Source organism: Microcaecilia unicolor, chromosome 4, assembly GCF_901765095.1.
Source record: "Microcaecilia unicolor chromosome 4, aMicUni1.1, whole genome shotgun sequence".
Classification (NCBI taxonomy): Eukaryota; Metazoa; Chordata; class Amphibia; order Gymnophiona; family Siphonopidae; genus Microcaecilia; species Microcaecilia unicolor.
In genome coordinates this window covers 285,933,793-285,952,799 of record NC_044034.1, presented here as the reverse complement: position 1 = coordinate 285,952,799, position 19,007 = coordinate 285,933,793, and the positions used below count along the sequence as shown (strand labels likewise).

Genomic DNA, 19,007 nt, shown 5'->3' with positions numbered 1-19,007 from the left:
TTACCGCAGCTTAGTAAAAGGGCCTCTTAATGTGTATTTGCAATGGAGGATTACACATGAGCAGAGCATGGGTGGACAAAGGCAGGGCTCCCATTTTTGCACATCACTTACAGAATATGTTACGTTACATGTGTCTCTGCCACATTTAGCTCTAGGGCTGGTGGAACTGCAGGCACCTAAATGTTAGGTGCACCGATGTTGGGTTTGTTACTAGTCTACATTGGAACCTAGGTGCTTAGATTCCATTATAGAATATGCTTCTACTGTGTAGCCTTGGAGATGCCCAGTTATAGAATTGTCTATAGCTCCTACAGAGGCCTTGCCTACCTTTTAATGGGTTTCCTTTCTACCTCAAAGCCTTTCTTCTGTAAATGGTGTGGCTTATATCCCACTATGACATACACCCCCACCAACTGGCTCTTCTTCATTTTACAGGTATTGGGATTGTCCCTAGTGTGCTCACAATAGTACATTGTACTAAGGAGGATTAAGTGACTTGCTCAGGGCAGAGCCACCGAGACACTGAGCCAGGTCCGGGGCAAGGCCGCCCCTCCCCCAAGGATCACCACTGCCCCGCCCCAATCGCTACTGCTGTCGCCTCCCTCTCCTGCTCTCAGGCTGTCGGCGCCGCAGTCCCCAGTCCCCAGTCTCCACCTGCCTACCCCCAGCTCCCTCGACAGCCCTCTTCTGTCTTCCACCAGGCCCCCTGCATTAAAAAAAACCTCTCTAAATCAGGAAATAGGAAGTTACATCAGATGAGGGCGAGACACAGTGAGGGAAGGCCCGAGGCGATCTGCCACTTTCACACAGACATGAGGCGCTGTTTGCTAGGGCTGTGTTGCTGATTTAGAGATTTTTTTTTTTAAATACATGGGGCCCAGTGGCAGATAGAAGAGGACTGTCGAGGGAACTGAGGGTAGGCAGGAGAAGAATGGGGATTGCGGTGCCGGCGGCCTGGGAGCAGGAGAGGGAGAGAGACCATGGCGCTGGGCCCCCCCTTGGAGGCCTAGTCCCAGGGAATTTTGCCCCCACTGCCCCCCTCTCGGCGGCCCTGGTTCAGGGTCACACAGAGCTGTAGAGGGAATTGAAATTGGTTCCCCAGGATCTCAACCCACTGCTGACCATCAGGCTGCAGCAGGAATTGAACTTAGTTTCCGAGGTCTTCAACCCACTACACTAACCATTAGGACACTCCTCCACTCCAGTCTAGAAAGTTGTATGTCCAAGTTTGCGACTAGAGTGCAAATATGTGCATGCAAATTCTAGAAGAAGGTCAGTTGAACAGGTAACATTTCAATAAAGAGCTGATAATTGGTGTTCATGAGCAATAGGCTATAACTGGCCTTAATTGGCACCAGTTATCAGTTATGGGGGAGATTCTATATACAAGACCTAAAAAATTGGTGCAGAAATCAGTGCCAACTAAGCATATTCTGTAAGTGGTGCCTAGATTTAGGCACGATTTATAGAATATGCTTAGTTCATATCTCAGAGCCTAAAACTATACGCATCCATTTACACCAACGAAAATGTGGCATAAATCCTGGCGCATAGATTTAGGCACACTGGGCCATATTCTATAACTATGCATGTAAATTTTGGAACGCCCATGAAATGCCCATTTCCCCACCCATAACCACACCCCTTTTTGTCTGCGCACATTAGAAGCTAGGCATACTGCATTATAGAATTCGCTTAGCGAGTTGTGCTTGTAAATTCTAATTATTGCCAATTAGTGCTCATTATTGCTTTTAAGAGCAATGCTGATTAGCTTATTAAGCCAATTAAGCTAAATGCGTTGTTATAGAATACGCTTGGATTTTGACGCAGTCTCTAGGCAAACTATATAGAATCTGGGGATATGTGCATAACTACCCTTAATCAGTATTCTATAAGTTGTGCGTTCAAATTCCAAAGTGTTTCAAAGGGATGTGAACCTAGGAGGGGTATAAGCGGATCAGGGGTGTGTTATAGAATACTAGCACTAATGCATGAGGATTTATGGCAGCCATTGAGTTGGACATGTAAGTGTTCAAACCTAAAGTTATGTGCATAAATGTAAACTTTTGCTAGTTTCTATAATCTTTCAGAGCTTCTTTGCACTTTTTTGTAAAGCTAAAGACAAAAACATAGTACTATAGACCAGAGTCACACAATGAAACTGACTTATAGGCTTTTTGTAAATTGTTTGTTATTTATTTGTTTGAAATCGGGTGTAAGCCTCGCTGTATTTCACTTCTTGATGTAATTTTTCTCCCATATGATATGGATGGAAAAAAATGGGCTTTTTCCCCCTGCCACAAATGAAAGGGTTTTTTTTCCTACTTACCACATCAGCCTCCTGCTCTTGAACCACAGAGGCCTGGAGCTCTCTTAGAGCCTTTGCTTCATCCATCAATTGTTTCTGTATTGTGGCATCAGCCTACATGAGAAACCCAATGAAAGAGATGGGATCACAGTGAATAAAATCTCTCTGGCTTCTCACTGTACTGCCTGCTATTTTCTCATGAAGAGCCTGTGTTTCTGAAAGGCAGGGATGAAGGGCTGCTAGTCTCTCCAGTGCTGCAAATCACTAATCCTGTTTCCCAGGAAAACAGATAAACTTCCAGATCAAATTTAGGGAAATTCCCTCTTGTTCTGGCCAGGGCAGGATTAAGGCATAGGCAAACTACGCACATGCCTAGAGCTCAAATGTTTAGGAAGGGTCCTCTCAGATGTATAATTTAGTGGCCTCTAAAAGAGATTTTTGCCCTGGAAGTCAGTTGCTGGCACAAAGAAGAGTGGGTGTGTGAAGAGATTAGAGGGGGTGGGGGGTAAGGGAACTAGAGCTACCTCTGCCTCATAGGTCTGTCTATTCTCATACTCCTAGGGCAATGTCTTCCAGTCTGAAGGAGGAATCAGCAAGCAGCATGTCTTACCTGTTACTTCCTCCTCCTCCTCTCCTGGTTTTCCTCTATAGTCAAGAAAGATCATATGAGACCCCTTTTGTGGGAGCTTTAAAAATATACTAACCCTTTGGTGGGGGGGCAATATGCTTGCTTGCCTAAGACCTGCCAGAATTAATCCTTCCCTAGTTCTGGCATGTTGAGAAAGTAAAAACTAAAACGGCTGCTTAACAATAATGATTCCCCAATATGTTAATAGATACTGCTTCCCTAGTTCCATTCATAACCTCATCTTCAGCACTACCTTTTAATCTCCAATTCCCCATTGAGCTGTCCTCTTCAGTTGAATCCCCCTTCCAAGCTCCTATTTCCCAGCATTTCCTGCTAAGTGCTCCCCTCTCAGAAAACCCTCTTACCTGTTTTGCACTGAGTGTCTCTAGTTCTTCTGCAAAATTCACAAGATTTGTCTTTACCAGAGGTATCTGGAGCTAAAGATAGAGAAGCAAAGTCAGAGGGGTCATTAAAGAGAGATAAGGCAAACAGATCAGTTACAGAGAGGCAAGGTCAAGCAAGTTACCCATTCAGAGGCAGGGAAGGGGTCACTAGAGGGTGACAGAACAGACAGACAAACAAACCAAAACAGAAAATCAGAGAGATGTAAACATTATCAAGAGTACAACTGTTAAGTACAGATTTGAAAAGTCATTTCTGTCCCTGATATTGTGCTGTGTTGACACTCTTTTCCCACTATTTCATTGCTGCTGCAGTGGCAAAATACAGGAAAACAGCAGATTCTTCCCTTGTAGCTTTCTTCAAGCTCTGGAGTCTGATGCAAGTTTTTTAGATGTAAATTTGTGGATAAGAGGGACAAAAGGGCACCCTCATTCAGCTCTAACTAGAAGTAATCATGGGAGCAACTTTCAAATATTGCACCTATATGTAAAATTTATAGGTATGTTTTATTGGTAGACTTTACATCAGTTTTCAAAGGGAAGTATTTTCCTTTGAAAATGAGGTTAGAAAAATTACATGCACAAACCTGTATTTTACCATTCATGTAGATATTTTTTTTTCTGTGAAAACTTATGCACATACTTTGGAAACCCACAAGTATGCGTACAAGTACATTCTCTGCCCCAACCCCAGTATGTGCTACAATTATGCACATGGTATTTTCCTTTGACAACAGGCTTTTAAGTCCATGAAATAATGTACTTGAGGCTAGTCTCTGAATTATCTCCTATATACCTTATGCAAAGTGCCTGTTAAAATATGGTAAATGGTATTGTGGTATGGTAAGTGTTGTTTTTTGTTGCTGTAGATCTATTCCTGGACTCTTTCTTGAGGATTTCTGAATAGTACTCCTGTACCTGGTCAAAAAGAAGGTAATTTTCTTCTCCTCTGAGCAGCGAGAGCAGATCCAGGATCTGACTGGTGGTGACTGTGGTAACATATCTCTGACAGGCTTTTTGAAATTTGTAATAAATATAGATTACACTATTTCCAACCTAAATACATTTAAGTATATTTTCTTACTGTATTCATCCATTATATACAGGCATCATCAAGACACTGGTATGTGTATATTCTTCTATGTCCCTCCATCTCCTTTGTCACAACCTCAAAATACCTTCTTCCTGTCTCACCCTTCCTTATTTATTCCTGAGTCTCCTCTCCCTCCAAGACAAACCTGTGCCTGCAGAATGGCGTAAGGTGTCATGTCTAGTCCACTGTCTCGGTAGCTTTCTAGTCCATATAATATGAGTTCTGTTAGAAAAGACAGGTCTCCAAGATCCACTTTGAGGTTGTCAATGTTCTTCTGCAAGTCAGCCGTGTACTAAGAAAAAAATAAGAAACAAAAACTCTTTCATGGAATGAAGATAACCATCTGCTGTGAAATAAGAAGCACATTTTTCAGCATCCGCTCTCCTACTACCATGGCAATCTCCTCCTTCTAACTTTCAGAGCTGCTAAGTTACCCAATTCAGGGAGAGAGATTTAAAACCAGTTTTGGATTTCTGACAACCCCATCCAGATACATTATGAGAACTGTAGGACTGATCTCAGTGGGAAGAGTTGGAGACTATAAGTACCACCCTGCTTTGGGATTCAATTTCACAACCAGGACAGGCTAACAACTCTAATACTGTCATCCTTCTCCATCTTCTCTCTTACTGCCTCTGCTATCCTTAGAGTCGCCCTACTCCAAGAACCGGAGGGAGAGCTATTTTAGATCTAGTCCATATTGGAATGCAGAGCATGGTATGAGAGGTAATGTTGTTGGATCAGCTGGGAAATAGTGATCATAACATGATCAAATTTGAGCTGATAGATGGAGTAAAGTCACTAAGGAAATCTACTGTAGCAGTAATTTTCAAAGGGTTACTACAATAAAATGAGGAAAATCATTAAAAGCAAGCTAAAAGGGTCAGCCACAAAGGTTAGGACTTGAAATCAGGCATGGACATTGTTTTAAAATACCATCATGGAAGACCAGACCAGATGTATTCCATGTATTAACAAAGGTGGAAAGAAGAGCAAACGACAGCCACTATGGTTAAAAGGTGAAGTGAAAGAGGGTATTAGAGCCAAAAAAGCATCCTTCAAAGACTGGAAAAAGGATCTGAATAAAGAAAAAAAAAAAGAAGCAACAAGCAGTGTCAAGCTAGATACAAGGCATTGATAAAGACGGTTAAAAGAGAATATGAAGAAAAACTTGCCATGGAGACAACGTTTTCAGGTACATCAGAAGCAGAAAGCCTGTGAGAGAATCCATGGGGCCATTAGATCATGAAGGAGCAAAAGGGGCACTCAGGGAGAACACGGCCATAGCAGAGAGATTGAATGAATTTTTTGCTTTGGTCTTTATGGAATAAGATGTAAGAGATCTACCTGTACCGGAAATGGTTTTCAAAGGTGACGATGTGGAGGAACTGAAAGAAATCTTGGTAAATCTGGAAGACATACTGAGCAAAATTGACAAGTCAAAGAGTGATAAATGACCTCAAACAGATGGCATACACCCCAGGTTACTGAAAGAACTCAAATATGAAATTGCTGATCTGCTGTTGGTGATATATAACCTGTCGTTAAAATCATCCGTTGTACCTGAGGATTGGAAGGTGGCCAATGTAACACCAATTTTTTTAAATGGGTCCAGGGGTGATCCAAGAAATTACAGACCGGTATGCCTGACTTCAGTGCTGGGGAAAATAGTGGAAATTGTTTTGAATATTGACTGGATTTTTCTTATTTTAAAATACTGCATTTGCTTCTAATTCTGTTCCATAGCTGTAAGTTATGTCTCCTAGTTTTAAATAAGAAGTTATTTTAAATTAGGGTGAAAATGACCCCATTGGTCTTTCTATAAAGGGTAAATTATTGGTAGTTCCAGTGTTAAGAAACAGAAATTAAACAAAATTGTGTAACATTTTGCATCATTTTGAATGAAAAACAGCACAAAATAAAACAAATGCCATTGGTGTTTCCCTATATTTTTCAAACGAGCACATCCTTAATTGTTAGATTTGAAATATATTTAAGAAACTGGAACTTGCTAGGGGATATGATCAAGATTAATAATATTCAGTTGGGTTTAAAAAAGGTTTAGACATGTTTCAGAATAGTGCAATTAACAACTATTAACCAGACAGACAACTGGATTGCCATCTCTTAATTCTGGGAATGATAGGAAAAGAATCTTCCTATTGAAATGTGTTGGGTACTTACACAAAACTTTGACTGGTCACTGTCGGAAGATGCTGGGCCAGATGGACCATTGGTTTGACCCAGCTAGACACTGCTCATATTTTTATGTTCTTAAGCTTCTTTGACTGGCAACCAGGATATATATTCTTAACAGTATAGACCAGGATATCTGGTCTTCTTGCTAATGAAAAATGGAGCATAGTAGACCAGTGGAAAGATTTCACAGGAAGGAAGGGAAGAGAGAATAATAGCATTGATAGAAGGAAGAGAGAGAGAGAGAGAGAGAGAGAGAGAGAGAGAGAGAGAGAGAGAGGGAGGGAGGGAGAGAAAGACCAAGGATTGTGGGAAAGGAGGAAAGAAAGGGCAATCAAGAAGAAACATGGAAGAAAGAACTGGATTAAGAACTAGTTAAAGGATAGAAAACAGAGAGTAGTGTTAAATGGTCAGTATTCATAATGGAGAAGGGTAGTTAGTGGGGTTCCCCAGGGGTCTATGCTGGGACTGCTGCTTTTTAACATATTTATAAATAACCTAGAGATGGGAGTAACTAGTGAGGTAATTAAATTTGCTGATGACACAAAGTAATTCAAAGTTGTTAAATCGCAAGAGGTTTGTGAAATATTACAAGAGGACCTCATGAGACTGGGAGATTGTGTGTCTAAATGGCAGATGACGTTTAATGTGAGCAAGTCAAAGTGATGCATGTGGGAAAGAGGAATCCAAACTATAGCTACGCAAAGCAAGGTTCCACGTTAGGAGTCACCAACCAAGAAAGGGATCTCGGAATCGTTGTTGATCATACGTTGAAACCCTCTGCTCAGTGTGTGGCGGCGGTTAAGAAAGGTAGTATTAGGAAAGGAATGCAAAACAAAAGTGAGGACATTATAATGCCTTTGTATCGGTCCATGGTGTGACCACACCTCAAATATTGTGTGCAATTCTGGTCGCTGCATCTCAAACAAGATATAGAGGGGCATTTTTGAAAGAAACATCTAAGTTTGGATTTGGACGTCTTTCTAAAACATCCAAATCCGGAGGCAGGGAAAAGCTCATTTTTGAAAAAAGATGGACGTCCATCTTTCATTTTGGAAATACCGTCAAAGACGTCCAAAGCTAAAGATGTTCTTGTATTTGGAAGTTCTTAGATTTGGACGTCTTTGACTTTCGGCAATTATCGAAACTAAAGACGTCCAAGTCAAAAACATCCAAATGTAAGCCATTTGGATGTGGGAGGAGCCAGCATTTGTAGTGCACTGGTCCCCCTGACATGCCAGGACAGAAATCGGGCACCCTAGGAGGCACTGCAGTGGACTTCATAAAATGCTCCAAGGTACATAGCTCCCTTACCTTGTGTGCTGAGCCCCCCAAACCCCACTACCCCCAACTGTACACCACTACCATAGCCCTTACGGGAGAAGGGGGGCACCTATATGTGGGTACAGAGGATTTGTGGTGGGTTTTGGAGGGCTTGCTGTTTCCTCCACAAATGTAACAGGTAGGGGGGTATGGGCCTGGGTCCACCTTTCTGAAGTGCACTGCACCCACTAAAACTGCTCCAGGGACCTGCATGCGCTGTCATGGACCTGGGTATTACATCTGAGGCTGGCATAGATGCTGGCAGGTAATATTTTAATAATGTTTTTTGAGGGTGGGAGAGGGTTAGTGATCACTGGGGGAGTAAGTGGGGGTCATCCCCAATTCCCTCCAGTGGTCATCTGGTCATTTTGGGCACCTTTTTGTGCCTTATTCATAATAAAAACATGTCCGGGGAAAATGTCCAAGTTTTAGTGATGGACGTCTCTGCCTTTTTCCATTATGGCTCAAAGACGTCCAAGTCTTAGGCATGCCCAAGTCCTACCTTCACCACGCCTCTGATACGCCCCCTTGAGATTTGGACATCCTTGCGATGGACTTCAGCTAGATACGTCCAACATCGGGTTTCGATTATACCGATTTGGACGTCTCTGGGAGATGGACGTCCAAGTGCCAATTTATGTCACTTTTTGGATGTCCATCTCTTTTGAAAATGAGCCTGATAGTGGAATTAGAAAAGGTACAGAGAAGGGCGACAGAAATGATAAAGGGGATGGGACGACTTCCCTATGAGGAAATGATGAAACAGCTAGGGCTCTTCAGCTTGGAGAAAAGACAACTGAGGAGAGATATGATAGAGGTCTATAAAATAATGAGTGGAGTGGAATGGGTAGATGTGAATCGTTTGTTTACTCTTTCCAAAAATACTAGAACTAGGGGGCATGCGATGAAGCTACAAAGCAGTAAATTTAATACGAATTGGAGAAAATATTTCTTCACTCAACGTGTAATTAAACTCTGAAATTCATTGCCAGAGAATGTGGTAAAGGCGGTTAGCTTAGCAGGGTTTAAAAAAGGTATGGACAGCTTCCTAAAGGAAAAATCCATAGACCATTATTAAATTGACTTGGGGAAAATCCATTGCTTATTTCTGGGATAAGCAGCATAAAATGTATTGAACTTTTTTGGGATCTTGCCAGGTATTTGCGACCTGGATTGGCCACTGTTGGAAACAGTATGTTGGGCTTGATGGATCTTTGGTCTGTCCCAGTGTGGCAATAGTTATGTACTTATGCTGGGCAGACTTCTATAGTTTGTGCCCTGAAAATGGCAAGGACAAATCAAGATCAAGTATACATATAAAGCAGCACAGTAATTTATCTTGTTGGACAGACTGGATGGAACGTACAGGTCTTTATCTGCCGTCATCTACTATGTTACTATGATTTAACAACTTTGAATAACTTTGTGTTGTCAGCAAATTTAATTACCTCACTAGTTGCTCCCATCTCTAGATCACTGACATTCTTGCATCAGTTCTTGAAGAAATTCAGTTTCCCAACAGATACAACATTGTTAGAAGAACTACAGACAATGATTCCAATTTTGTGAAAACCTCCTCTGTAATTGGACAGCATGACGATGATAATGAAGATGAAGTGAAGAATTATAGCGCACTACTTTGAATGCAGATGACAATGAAATGCTGATGATAAAGAATTCTTTGCTATAAGGAAGTCAAGTGTTTCAGGCAAAGATTCCCCTGATCAATACCTGTAGACCCGTTTGCAGCCTCGTCTGATTTGAATGAACTTATTATCGGTCTGAACAATGCACTTCCTGCTAGTGCAGTTGTTAAACACCTTTTCAACTTTGCTGGTTTAATGACTCACAAGCACACTCATATGAGTGACAGTCATTTTCAAAATATAGTTTTCCTAAAAGTACACTGAATTGTAGAGTAATAAAGTTGTTCAGATAAAAATGTTAACAATAGCTGCATTCATTCTAGTTATGGTACTTTTACTTTTTACACAAAAAGTATCATATTAGGCAATAACTTTTTTTACTTTCACTTAAGTAAATTTTTAAATGTGTTCTTCATTGTACTTTTACTTCTACTTAAGTATTAAAAATATGTTTATTTTTACTTTTACATAAGTACTTTGAACAATACTGAAAATTTATAACAACCTTCCACATTTGCACCAATGTTCTGATGTTTGGGATGTCATGAATTTACAATGCTTTAGGAATCAACTTGCATTGGAACACTATAAATATGTACCCATATTCCCTCAGATTCTATATAGCGCGCCTAGAGATCCACGCTGAAATCAAAGTGGATTCTATAACAAAGTGCATAATCTAACAAGTTTAACAAGCTAAAGAGCACGGATAACAGCACTTAGCAAGCAATAATGAGAACTAATTGGTAATAATTAGAATTTAGGCGCACAACTCGTTAAGAGTATTCTGTGATGAAGTGCGCCAAACTTCTAAAGTGCACAGGCAAAATAGGGGTGTGGTTATAGGTGGGGAAATGGGTGTTTCATGGGCATTCTGAAATTTATGCACGTAGTTATAGAATATGGCCTAGTACCCGCTGGGATTTACACCCCATTTTCATTGGTGTAAATCAATGCATGTAGTTTTAGGGGCTGAGATATCAACTAAGCGTATTCTATATACCACGCCTAAATCCAGGCATCGCATATAGAATATGCTTAGTCGGAACTGATTTCCGCACTGATTTTTTAGGCGCCATATATAGAATCTCCCCAATTATGTTTTTTCATCGTTATTTTTTGTAGAAATGTCTAAGCTTAGGTCATCTGAAGACCTGGCTGTGATGGAGAGAATGGAATTTCCATGCTGTTGTTCAGTAAAAGGCCTTCCTACCTTTGAGATATTCAGGGACTCTTCTAGATTAAAGACATTGTCCAGCTTCAGAACATCAAAAAATGAAGCTCCTTGCTTACATTCCCTGAAATATAAATTATAACAGAGTATGAGGGAGAACAATATCTGTTCAGACAATAGTGTAAGGTATGAGAAAGTACAACATCAGAATATACTACAGGATATGAATGAGTATAGCATCCATTCAGTGAATAGTGTAAGGTATGAGAAACTTTAACATCAGAAAATACTACAGGATTTGAAGGAGCACAGCATCCATTCAGACAATAGTGCAAGATATGAGAAAGTGCAACACCAGAATATATTACAGGGTATGAAGGAGCACAGTATCCATTCAGACGATGAGGCAGCACAGCATCACTTTAGAATACACTACTGGGTAAGAGGCAGCACTGTATCCATTCAGAGAATGCTGCTGAGTTATGAGGCTTCATGGTATGGATGCAGACGATAGTGCAAGGTGTGAGGTAGTGTGGCACTACACTGCATTATTGCATAGAACAGCATCTCATCACACCATCCATGATAATGGACATCATGGCATCAGACATCACAGAATGATCCGACATTCTAATAGACTACACTAGCCTCCTGTAATACACCAGATAAAACAGGAGATGGTGGCAGATGAGGACCAGTTTGCCCACCAAATCTGCTCATTTTAGTTCATACTCTGGTTATACCCGCATACTGCTTGATTACCTGAAAGATTCAACTGCTTGCTTATCTGAGGGGTCCTTTTACTAAGGCGCGCTGAAAAATGGCCTGCGGTAGTGTAGGCGCGTGTTTTGGATATGCACAGATCCATTTTTTCAGCGCACCTGTACAAATGCCTTTTTAAAAAAAATGTTGAACGAAAATGGACGTGCATAGTGGACATGTGTCAAAAATGAAATTACCGTCCAGGCCACGCAGTAGCAGGGCGGTAACTTGGAATTGGCACGCGTTGGGCGCTCTTAGGCGCTTACGTGACTTAGTAAAAGGGTCCCTGAATCAGTTTCCTTGTCTTACCTTCCTAGTACTCACCATTCTGTGTAGATAATTATGGTACACCAGTTCCCATATTTAAGCCTACATCAACCATATCTTTTGTCCATGCCTGTCCTTACACTGGGCTCTATAGCTATTTTGTCACCTTTATCATATCCACTGGCAGAATATTCAAGTCATCCACAATTCATGAAAGAATGTTTATCTTTTCTTTGAGTTCCTGTCCCTTGGAGGTTATTTTAGGGCCCTTTGTCCTTGAATTTTCCTTTCCAGGGAAGGTGAAATTAGGCCTTACCTGCTAATTTTCTTTCCTCTAGACCCTCCAGACCGGTCAAGACGCGTGGGTTATGCTCGCCTACCAGCAGAGGGAGACTGAGAACACTAACTTCAACTATGTACATATAACCTGTGTCCATCCCACAGAAGCCAGTATACACTTAGCAAAGCAGAGAAAAAACCCCCTGCAACCTGAACTCTGAACTATAAAACCCCTGTACCTGGAAAACCAATAGACAACACCAACAGTGTGCTCAGACAGACGGAACGACAAGCGCCCCGCTCTGTCAAATATTATGGGCGAAGAAAACTCTCCGGCCCAACGAAAGAAAAGGAATAGTCATAGCAGAACACGGCTCAAATACTTCTGATACGAACAATATCTCTGAAAATCCATAGCAGAACACGGCTCAAATACTTCTGATACGAACAATATCTCTGAAAATCCATAGGGCGGGCTCTTGACCGGTCTGGAGGGTCTAGAGGAAAGAAAATTAGCAGGTAAGGCCTAATTTCACCTTCCTCAGCGACCCTCCAGACCGGTCAAGACGCGTGGGAAGTACCAAAGCAGTAGAACCTTAAGGGTGGGACCCTCGAAACGCAGAAGTCAGTACAGCCGCTCCAAAACATGCATCCTCCTTTGCCTGAACGTCAATCCTATAATGCTTCACAAAGGAATGAATGGAGGACCATGCCGCTGCCTTACAAATATCCTGCGGAGGAACAAAACTACTCTCCGCCCAGGAAGCAGCAACCCCCCGAGTTGAATGCGCCTTAAGTAACGGGGGCACCGCACGCCGCCTCAACAAATAAGCCGAGGCAATAGCCTCCTTCAACCACCTAGCCAGAGTCCCCTTGGAGGCCGCAGCCCCTCTCTTGGGACCTCCAAACAAAACGAACAACCTATCCGAAGCCCGGAATTCTCTCGTTCTGCTCAAATAGGACCGCAAGGCGCGCCGAACATCCAACTTAGCCAACCGACGCTGAGAGGCATCCCCCGAACGATCCCCCAACACCGGTAACGAGATCACCTGATTCACATGGAACGCTGAAACCACCTTAGGAACAAAGGAAAGAACCGTCCTCAAAGTCACTTTCTCTTTCGCAAAGGACAGAAAAGGTTCCCTACAAGACAAGGCTTGCAACTCTGAAATTCTACGAGCGGAAGCAATGGCCACCAGAAAAACTGTCTTCAAGGTAAGATCCTTACATGTGATGGACGCCAATTGTTCAAACGGAGGCCCCACCAGAGTCTCCAAGACCACATTCAAATCCCAAGGTGGAACCATCGGACGACGGGGCGGCCGAATCAACTTCACTGCCCTCAGGAACCGCCCTACGTCCGGAGAAGCTGCCAAGGAGACTCCTCCAATCTTACCTCTGAAACAAGACAAAGTAGCAACCTGCACCTTCAGGGAAGAAAGGGAGAGCCCCCTGTCCAAACCATCCTGCAAAAACTCCAAAACCTCCATCACCGAAGCCCGCAAGGGGACAACATTCCGTTCAAGACACCAACTCTCAAAGATGCGCCACACCCGCACATAAGCCAACGATGTGGACTTCTTACGCGACCGCAACATTGTATCAATGACCCTGGCCGAGAAACCCTTCTTTCTCAATCTGTGCCTTTCAAGAGCCAAGCCGTAAGCAAGAATGGAGAGGGGTCGGCCATCTCGATCGGTCCCTGCACCAGTCTCACCCGAGACCCCAGGGGAAAAGGATCCTGCACTAACAACTGCACCAGATCTCCGTACCATGGCCGACGAGGCCAATTGGGCGCTATCAGAATCACTAAGCCGGGATGACGACCGATCCGCTGCACCACGCGGCCCACCAGCGGCCACGGCGGAAACACATAGAGCAACTGCTGAGTCGGCCACGGCAGAACCAACGCGTCGAGACTCTCGGCTCGAGCATCTCTTCGACGACTGAAGTACCGCGCGACCTGCGCATTGTCGGCCGATGCCATGAGATCCAACACCGGACGACCCCACTGCAACACTATCCGCTCGAACACTGAGTGATGGAGAGCCCACTCTCCGGGATCCAACATGTGTCTGCTCAGATAATCCGCGTCCACATTGTCCACTCCTGCTACGTGACCTGCTGACAGAGCCTGAAGATGAGCCTCTGCCCACCCCAACAGCTCCGCTGCCTCTACAGCTAATCCCGGGCTCTTCGTCCCCCCCTGCCGGTTCACATAAGCTACGGCCGTGGCATTGTCGGAAAGAACCCTGACCGCCTTGCCCTCTAGCAGACTCTGGAAGGACCGAAGAGCCAACCGAATTGCTCGAGTCTCCAGGCGATTGATGGACCACGACGCCTCTTCCGACGTCCATCGCCCTTGGGCCACCTGCCCTAGACAATGCGCCCCCCAGCCTAACAGACTCGCATCCGTGGTCAGTACCACCCAATTTGGCACCTCTAGCGGCATACCCTTCGCTAGATTCGGAGTGTGAAGCCACCAGCGGAGGCTGCGCCGAACCCTCTCCGGCAGCGCTAACCGCTCCTCCAACTCCTGGGACTGAGGGGACCAACGAGTCAACAACGAGCTCTGCAACTGTCTCATGTGGGCCCTGGCCCAAGGTACTACCTCTATAGCCGCAGCCATCAGACCTAACACCTGAAGATACTCCCGTGCCGCAGGCGCCCTCTGAGCTCGGAGCTGACGTATCTGAAGCTGCAGTTTGGAAATGCGAGGAGCCGTCAAAAACACCCGGCCTCGCTCCGTGTCGAACCGAACTCCCAGATATTCTAGAGACTGTGACGGAACTAGGTGACTCTTGGCCAGATTGACAACCCAACCCAGCGACTGCAAAAAGGTCACCACCCGGGCGGTAGCCTCCTCGCTCTCCGCCTGCGTTTGGCTCGAATCAACCAGTCGTCGAGATACGGATGCACCAAAATGCCCTGCAACCGTAACGCCGCTGCCACGACCACCATCACCTTGGAGAAAGTGCGAGGAGCCGTAGCCAGGCTGAACGGGAGCGCACAAAACTGAAAGTGACTCCCTAACACCACAAAACGAAGAAAACGCTGGTGCGCTTCCAGAATGGGGATGTGCAAATAAGCTTCTGTCAAATCCAAAGAAGTCAGAAATTCCCCTTCTTGAACTGCTACAATGACCGAGCGCAACGTTTCCATCCGAAAGGAAGGAATCTTTAGAGCCGCATTGACCCTCTTGAGGTCTAAAATGGGCCGAAAAGAATCCTCTTTCTTTGGCACCACGAAGTAAATGGAGTAACAGCCGGTACCTCGTTCTTCTGTCGGAACAGGCACCACAGCGCCTAAATCTACCAGACGCGACAGAGTGTCTCGCACTGCCCTTGCCTTGCGCCTTGAATGACAGGGAGAGACGAGAAAGAAATCGGACAGAGGACCGTTGAACTCCAGCGCGTACCCGTCTCGCACTATCTGCAGCACCCACTGGTCTGACGTGATTTGGGCCCACCTCTGGTAAAACAAGCGTAAGCGAGCCCCCACACGAACCAGAGGCTGGACCCCCAAACCATCATTGCGACACACGGGACGTGCTGGCCGCTCCCGAAGAGGCAGCTCGCCCCCCCCAGCGGCCCCCACGAAAGGGCTGGGTTCTCTGAAAATAACGACCCCAGAACCCCCCCGAGGACCTACCCGGCCGATACCGTCTAGCTTCCTGAAAACGGCCTCGCACCGCAGAGCCCCTAGACGCCTTAGGCCGAAGCTCTGGAAGCCGCGGGATCTTAGTATCACCAAGACCCCTAACCAACTTATCCAACTCGTCTCCAAAAAGCAAGGCGCCCTTAAAGGGAAGCGAACACAACTTTGCCTTGGACGCAGCATCTGCCAGTCAGCCCCGCAACCACAGGGCCCTTCGAGCCGCCACCGCGAGGGTCATATTCTTCGCCGATGCACACAACAAATCATAGAGCGCATCTGCCAAGAAGGACGAGCCCATCTCCAACTTTGCCAAATCCTGCACTAAGGCGGCTCTATCAACCTGCGGAGCATCTAGCAGCCGCTCAGCCCAGCGGAAACATGCTCGAGCCACCAGACCTCCACAAACTGAAGCCTGCAAAGCCAGCGCCGATAAATCAAAACTGCGCTTCAGAAATGTTTCCAGTTTCCTGTCCTGAGGGTCCCTCAAGGCAGCCCCTCCATCTACAGGAATTGCAGTAGCCTTAGTCACCGCCGTCACTACGGCATCCACAGTAGGAGGCTTTAAAGAATCTCTGTCTTCCTGTGGAAGGGGATAGAGCTTAGCCATGGCCCGTGCCACCTTACACGGCGCCTCCGGCGAGAGCCATTCCTGCGTTACCATCTCTCTAAGATCCGCATTCATAGGAAAAGTCCGAGAGACCCTTCGGATCCCCTTAACCAGCGGGTCCTGCTTTTCAGAGGGAGCTGGATCTACTGCCGGGTCAAATTTGAGCATAGCAGACACCTGCTCAATAAGATCCGCCAATTCCTCCCTGTGAAAAATGCGGACCACCGACGGATCCTCCCCGGGCACTGTTTCTCTCTCTGGGCCGGACAAGGACCCCTCCTCCTCCTCCAGGGGACTAAAGTCACCCTCTGACTCTGGAGGAGAAAAACATTCCAAGTCCTCAGCCCACTCAACACGTGGCCTCTTAGCACTCAAGCCCGCCCCCAGACTAAGGGGCTCTGTGCGCGACGGTCCCGCCTGCCAGGCCTGAAATAAGGACCAAACAAACTCCGGAGGGAAACCCATCCTTCCCGAAACGTCCCCTCCAGAAGCACCAGCCACCGGGCTGCCCTGAGGCCCGCTGACTAAATCCGGAATTCTCGGGCCCGAATCCAAGATGGCGGCGGTTCCCGCCAAAACCGGAATCGCCGCTGAACCGCTAACCGAGGCCCCTGCAACCTCCTGCAATGCCGGCGCGGGAAGCTCCGCCGCTAATACCGGCGGAGCGGAGGACTGAGGCTTCGGTTCCCCGCAAAAGCGGCAGGAACCGCCAACCGCATCGACCCCCCGACGCGCGCAAGACCGACAACGAAGCGGCTTCGAGGACATCTTCGCGCCAAAAAAAACAAACCTCCCAAAAGGTAAAAGAAATGGGAAACTCACCCCAAAGAAGCCACTCACAGCTCACCTCGCAAAGCTGCCCAGCTCCGGCACTCCGGAGTGCAGCTGCACAGCTCTCCACACCGTCTGGGTCTTTTTTTTTTTTTTTTTTAAACTTTATTGCAGCACAATTTGAGCCCTGCTGCTATAAAATCCCTGGCACTCAAGGCTGCAATATAAAACTGCAGCCGAGGCACAAAGCTGCCCAAACTGGAGAGCTAGCTCGGGGGAGGGACCCGGCCACCCGGGTGTGACACCCCAGGGGGGACAATGGCAGGCCCCACTGGCACCACCAACCCCCAGCACACAGAGTATTCCAGGCACAGGGATGCTCCTCAGGAACGACCAAAGGACCAGCCTAAAACTCTCAATTGATTGACTCCAACCAGACCGGCCAAGCTGCACAGGCTGCCTGTCTACCCTCTGCTGAGACTGAGAAAATACTGGCTTCTGTGGGATGGGCACAGGTTATATGTACATAGTTGAAGTTAGTGTTCTCAGTCTCCCTCTGCTGGTAGGCGAGCATAACCCACGCGTCTTGACCGGTCTGGAGGGTCGCTGAGGAACATTTTATGTTACTATATTCTAGTGAAACCCATCATCGTATTTCCTGTTTCTTCTCTCCTTCAGTGAGTACATTGACCAAAAACCACAACAGCTGGTACTTACTGGTAAATACTGGTGATACTGACATTCTGAAGGCCAAGCATTTTACTCACATCCATATTTGGGGGGAGGTTACCAGGACCATCGATAAACTGAAAGAAAGCATAAAGCACGAGGTTGCCATTATGAACTAGATTCAGTAAATGGTGCTCAAAAAACAGCGCCATAAAAACATCTGAGCAGAGTGCTATTCTATAAACAGTGCTCCGAGTTGAGTGCTGTTTATAGAATAGCGCTTACAGCCAGTTTCTGTGTCAAAATTTGGGCACGAGGATTTACACCAACTGAAACCTGGTGTAAATCCTGGCAAGTAATTAAGGTATGGATCACTGGTATTCAGTAATACTGTGCTCCTCTTTAGTGAACACCCTGACCCACCCATGCCCCTCCTATGGCCACACCCCCTTTTGAGTTGCACGCTATAAGATTTGCATGTAGATCTATATAGAATAGCGCTTAGCAAGATGCGTGTGCAAATCCAAATTGTTGCCAAATAACACCAATAACTGTTAGCACCCAATTATTGCCACCAATTGGCTCATTAGACAATTTAGTTGCACGCACACTGCAGGATAGGGAGCAATTTTGCACGCAGAAATTTGCACGCCATGTATAGAATTTGTGGATATATACATACAATCTATATTTGAACGGGGAAGGACATTTCCAAAAGGGTTGATTTTCAAACGTATCTATTCAAATAACTTTAGGAGTTAACCAGACTAATGTTTGTTTTGAAATTTCTCAGGACGCTACGCAGATGTCGTTGCCAAAAAATTGTCATGTAAGATGAGGAGGTGTTGAAGGCATGGCAAATTCAGACTGTGGCTGAAAATTTCCTTCTCCATTCTAGAGATGCAATTAAAGGGGGTCATGGACTGGATATACAGTCTTTCCTGTGGTACAAACAAAGGGCCCCTTTTACCATGCTGCGGCAAAAGAAGGCCAGTGCTGATGTCGGTGTGTGTTGTACATGCGCGTTGTTGCCTCCTTTTACATTGCCTCCATTGTCTCAGGTGTAAAAATAGATTGTGAGCCCAGTAGAGACAGAGAAAATAACTGCATAGAATATACAAACCACTTTGGGCTCCTTTAACTAAGCGGTTCTTCGTATACAGGAATTCCTGCAGCAGCCTGGCAGTACCTCCCACCCCTAGCGCGCCGTCATTTCTGGTGCTACA

At 45.4% G+C, this 19,007-nt stretch overlaps 1 protein-coding gene across 3 annotated transcripts in view; it reads right to left on the bottom strand.

Annotated features, from left to right (window-relative positions):
- The window catches only part of PROM2 (prominin 2), a 187,496-nt gene that overhangs the window by 46,936 nt on the left and 121,553 nt on the right, over positions 1 to 19,007 (bottom strand). For all 3 annotated transcript variants that reach the window (XM_030201635.1, XM_030201636.1, XM_030201634.1), the window contains exons 13-17: positions 17,830 to 17,918; positions 10,809 to 10,893; positions 4,576 to 4,722; positions 3,302 to 3,373; positions 2,330 to 2,422 (exon numbers count right to left, since the gene is read on the bottom strand). In XM_030201635.1, coding sequence (XP_030057495.1) covers positions 2,330 to 2,422; positions 3,302 to 3,373; positions 4,576 to 4,722; positions 10,809 to 10,893; positions 17,830 to 17,918 — 486 coding nt within the window. The remainder of the gene's footprint in view (positions 1 to 2,329; positions 2,423 to 3,301; positions 3,374 to 4,575; positions 4,723 to 10,808; positions 10,894 to 17,829; positions 17,919 to 19,007) is intronic.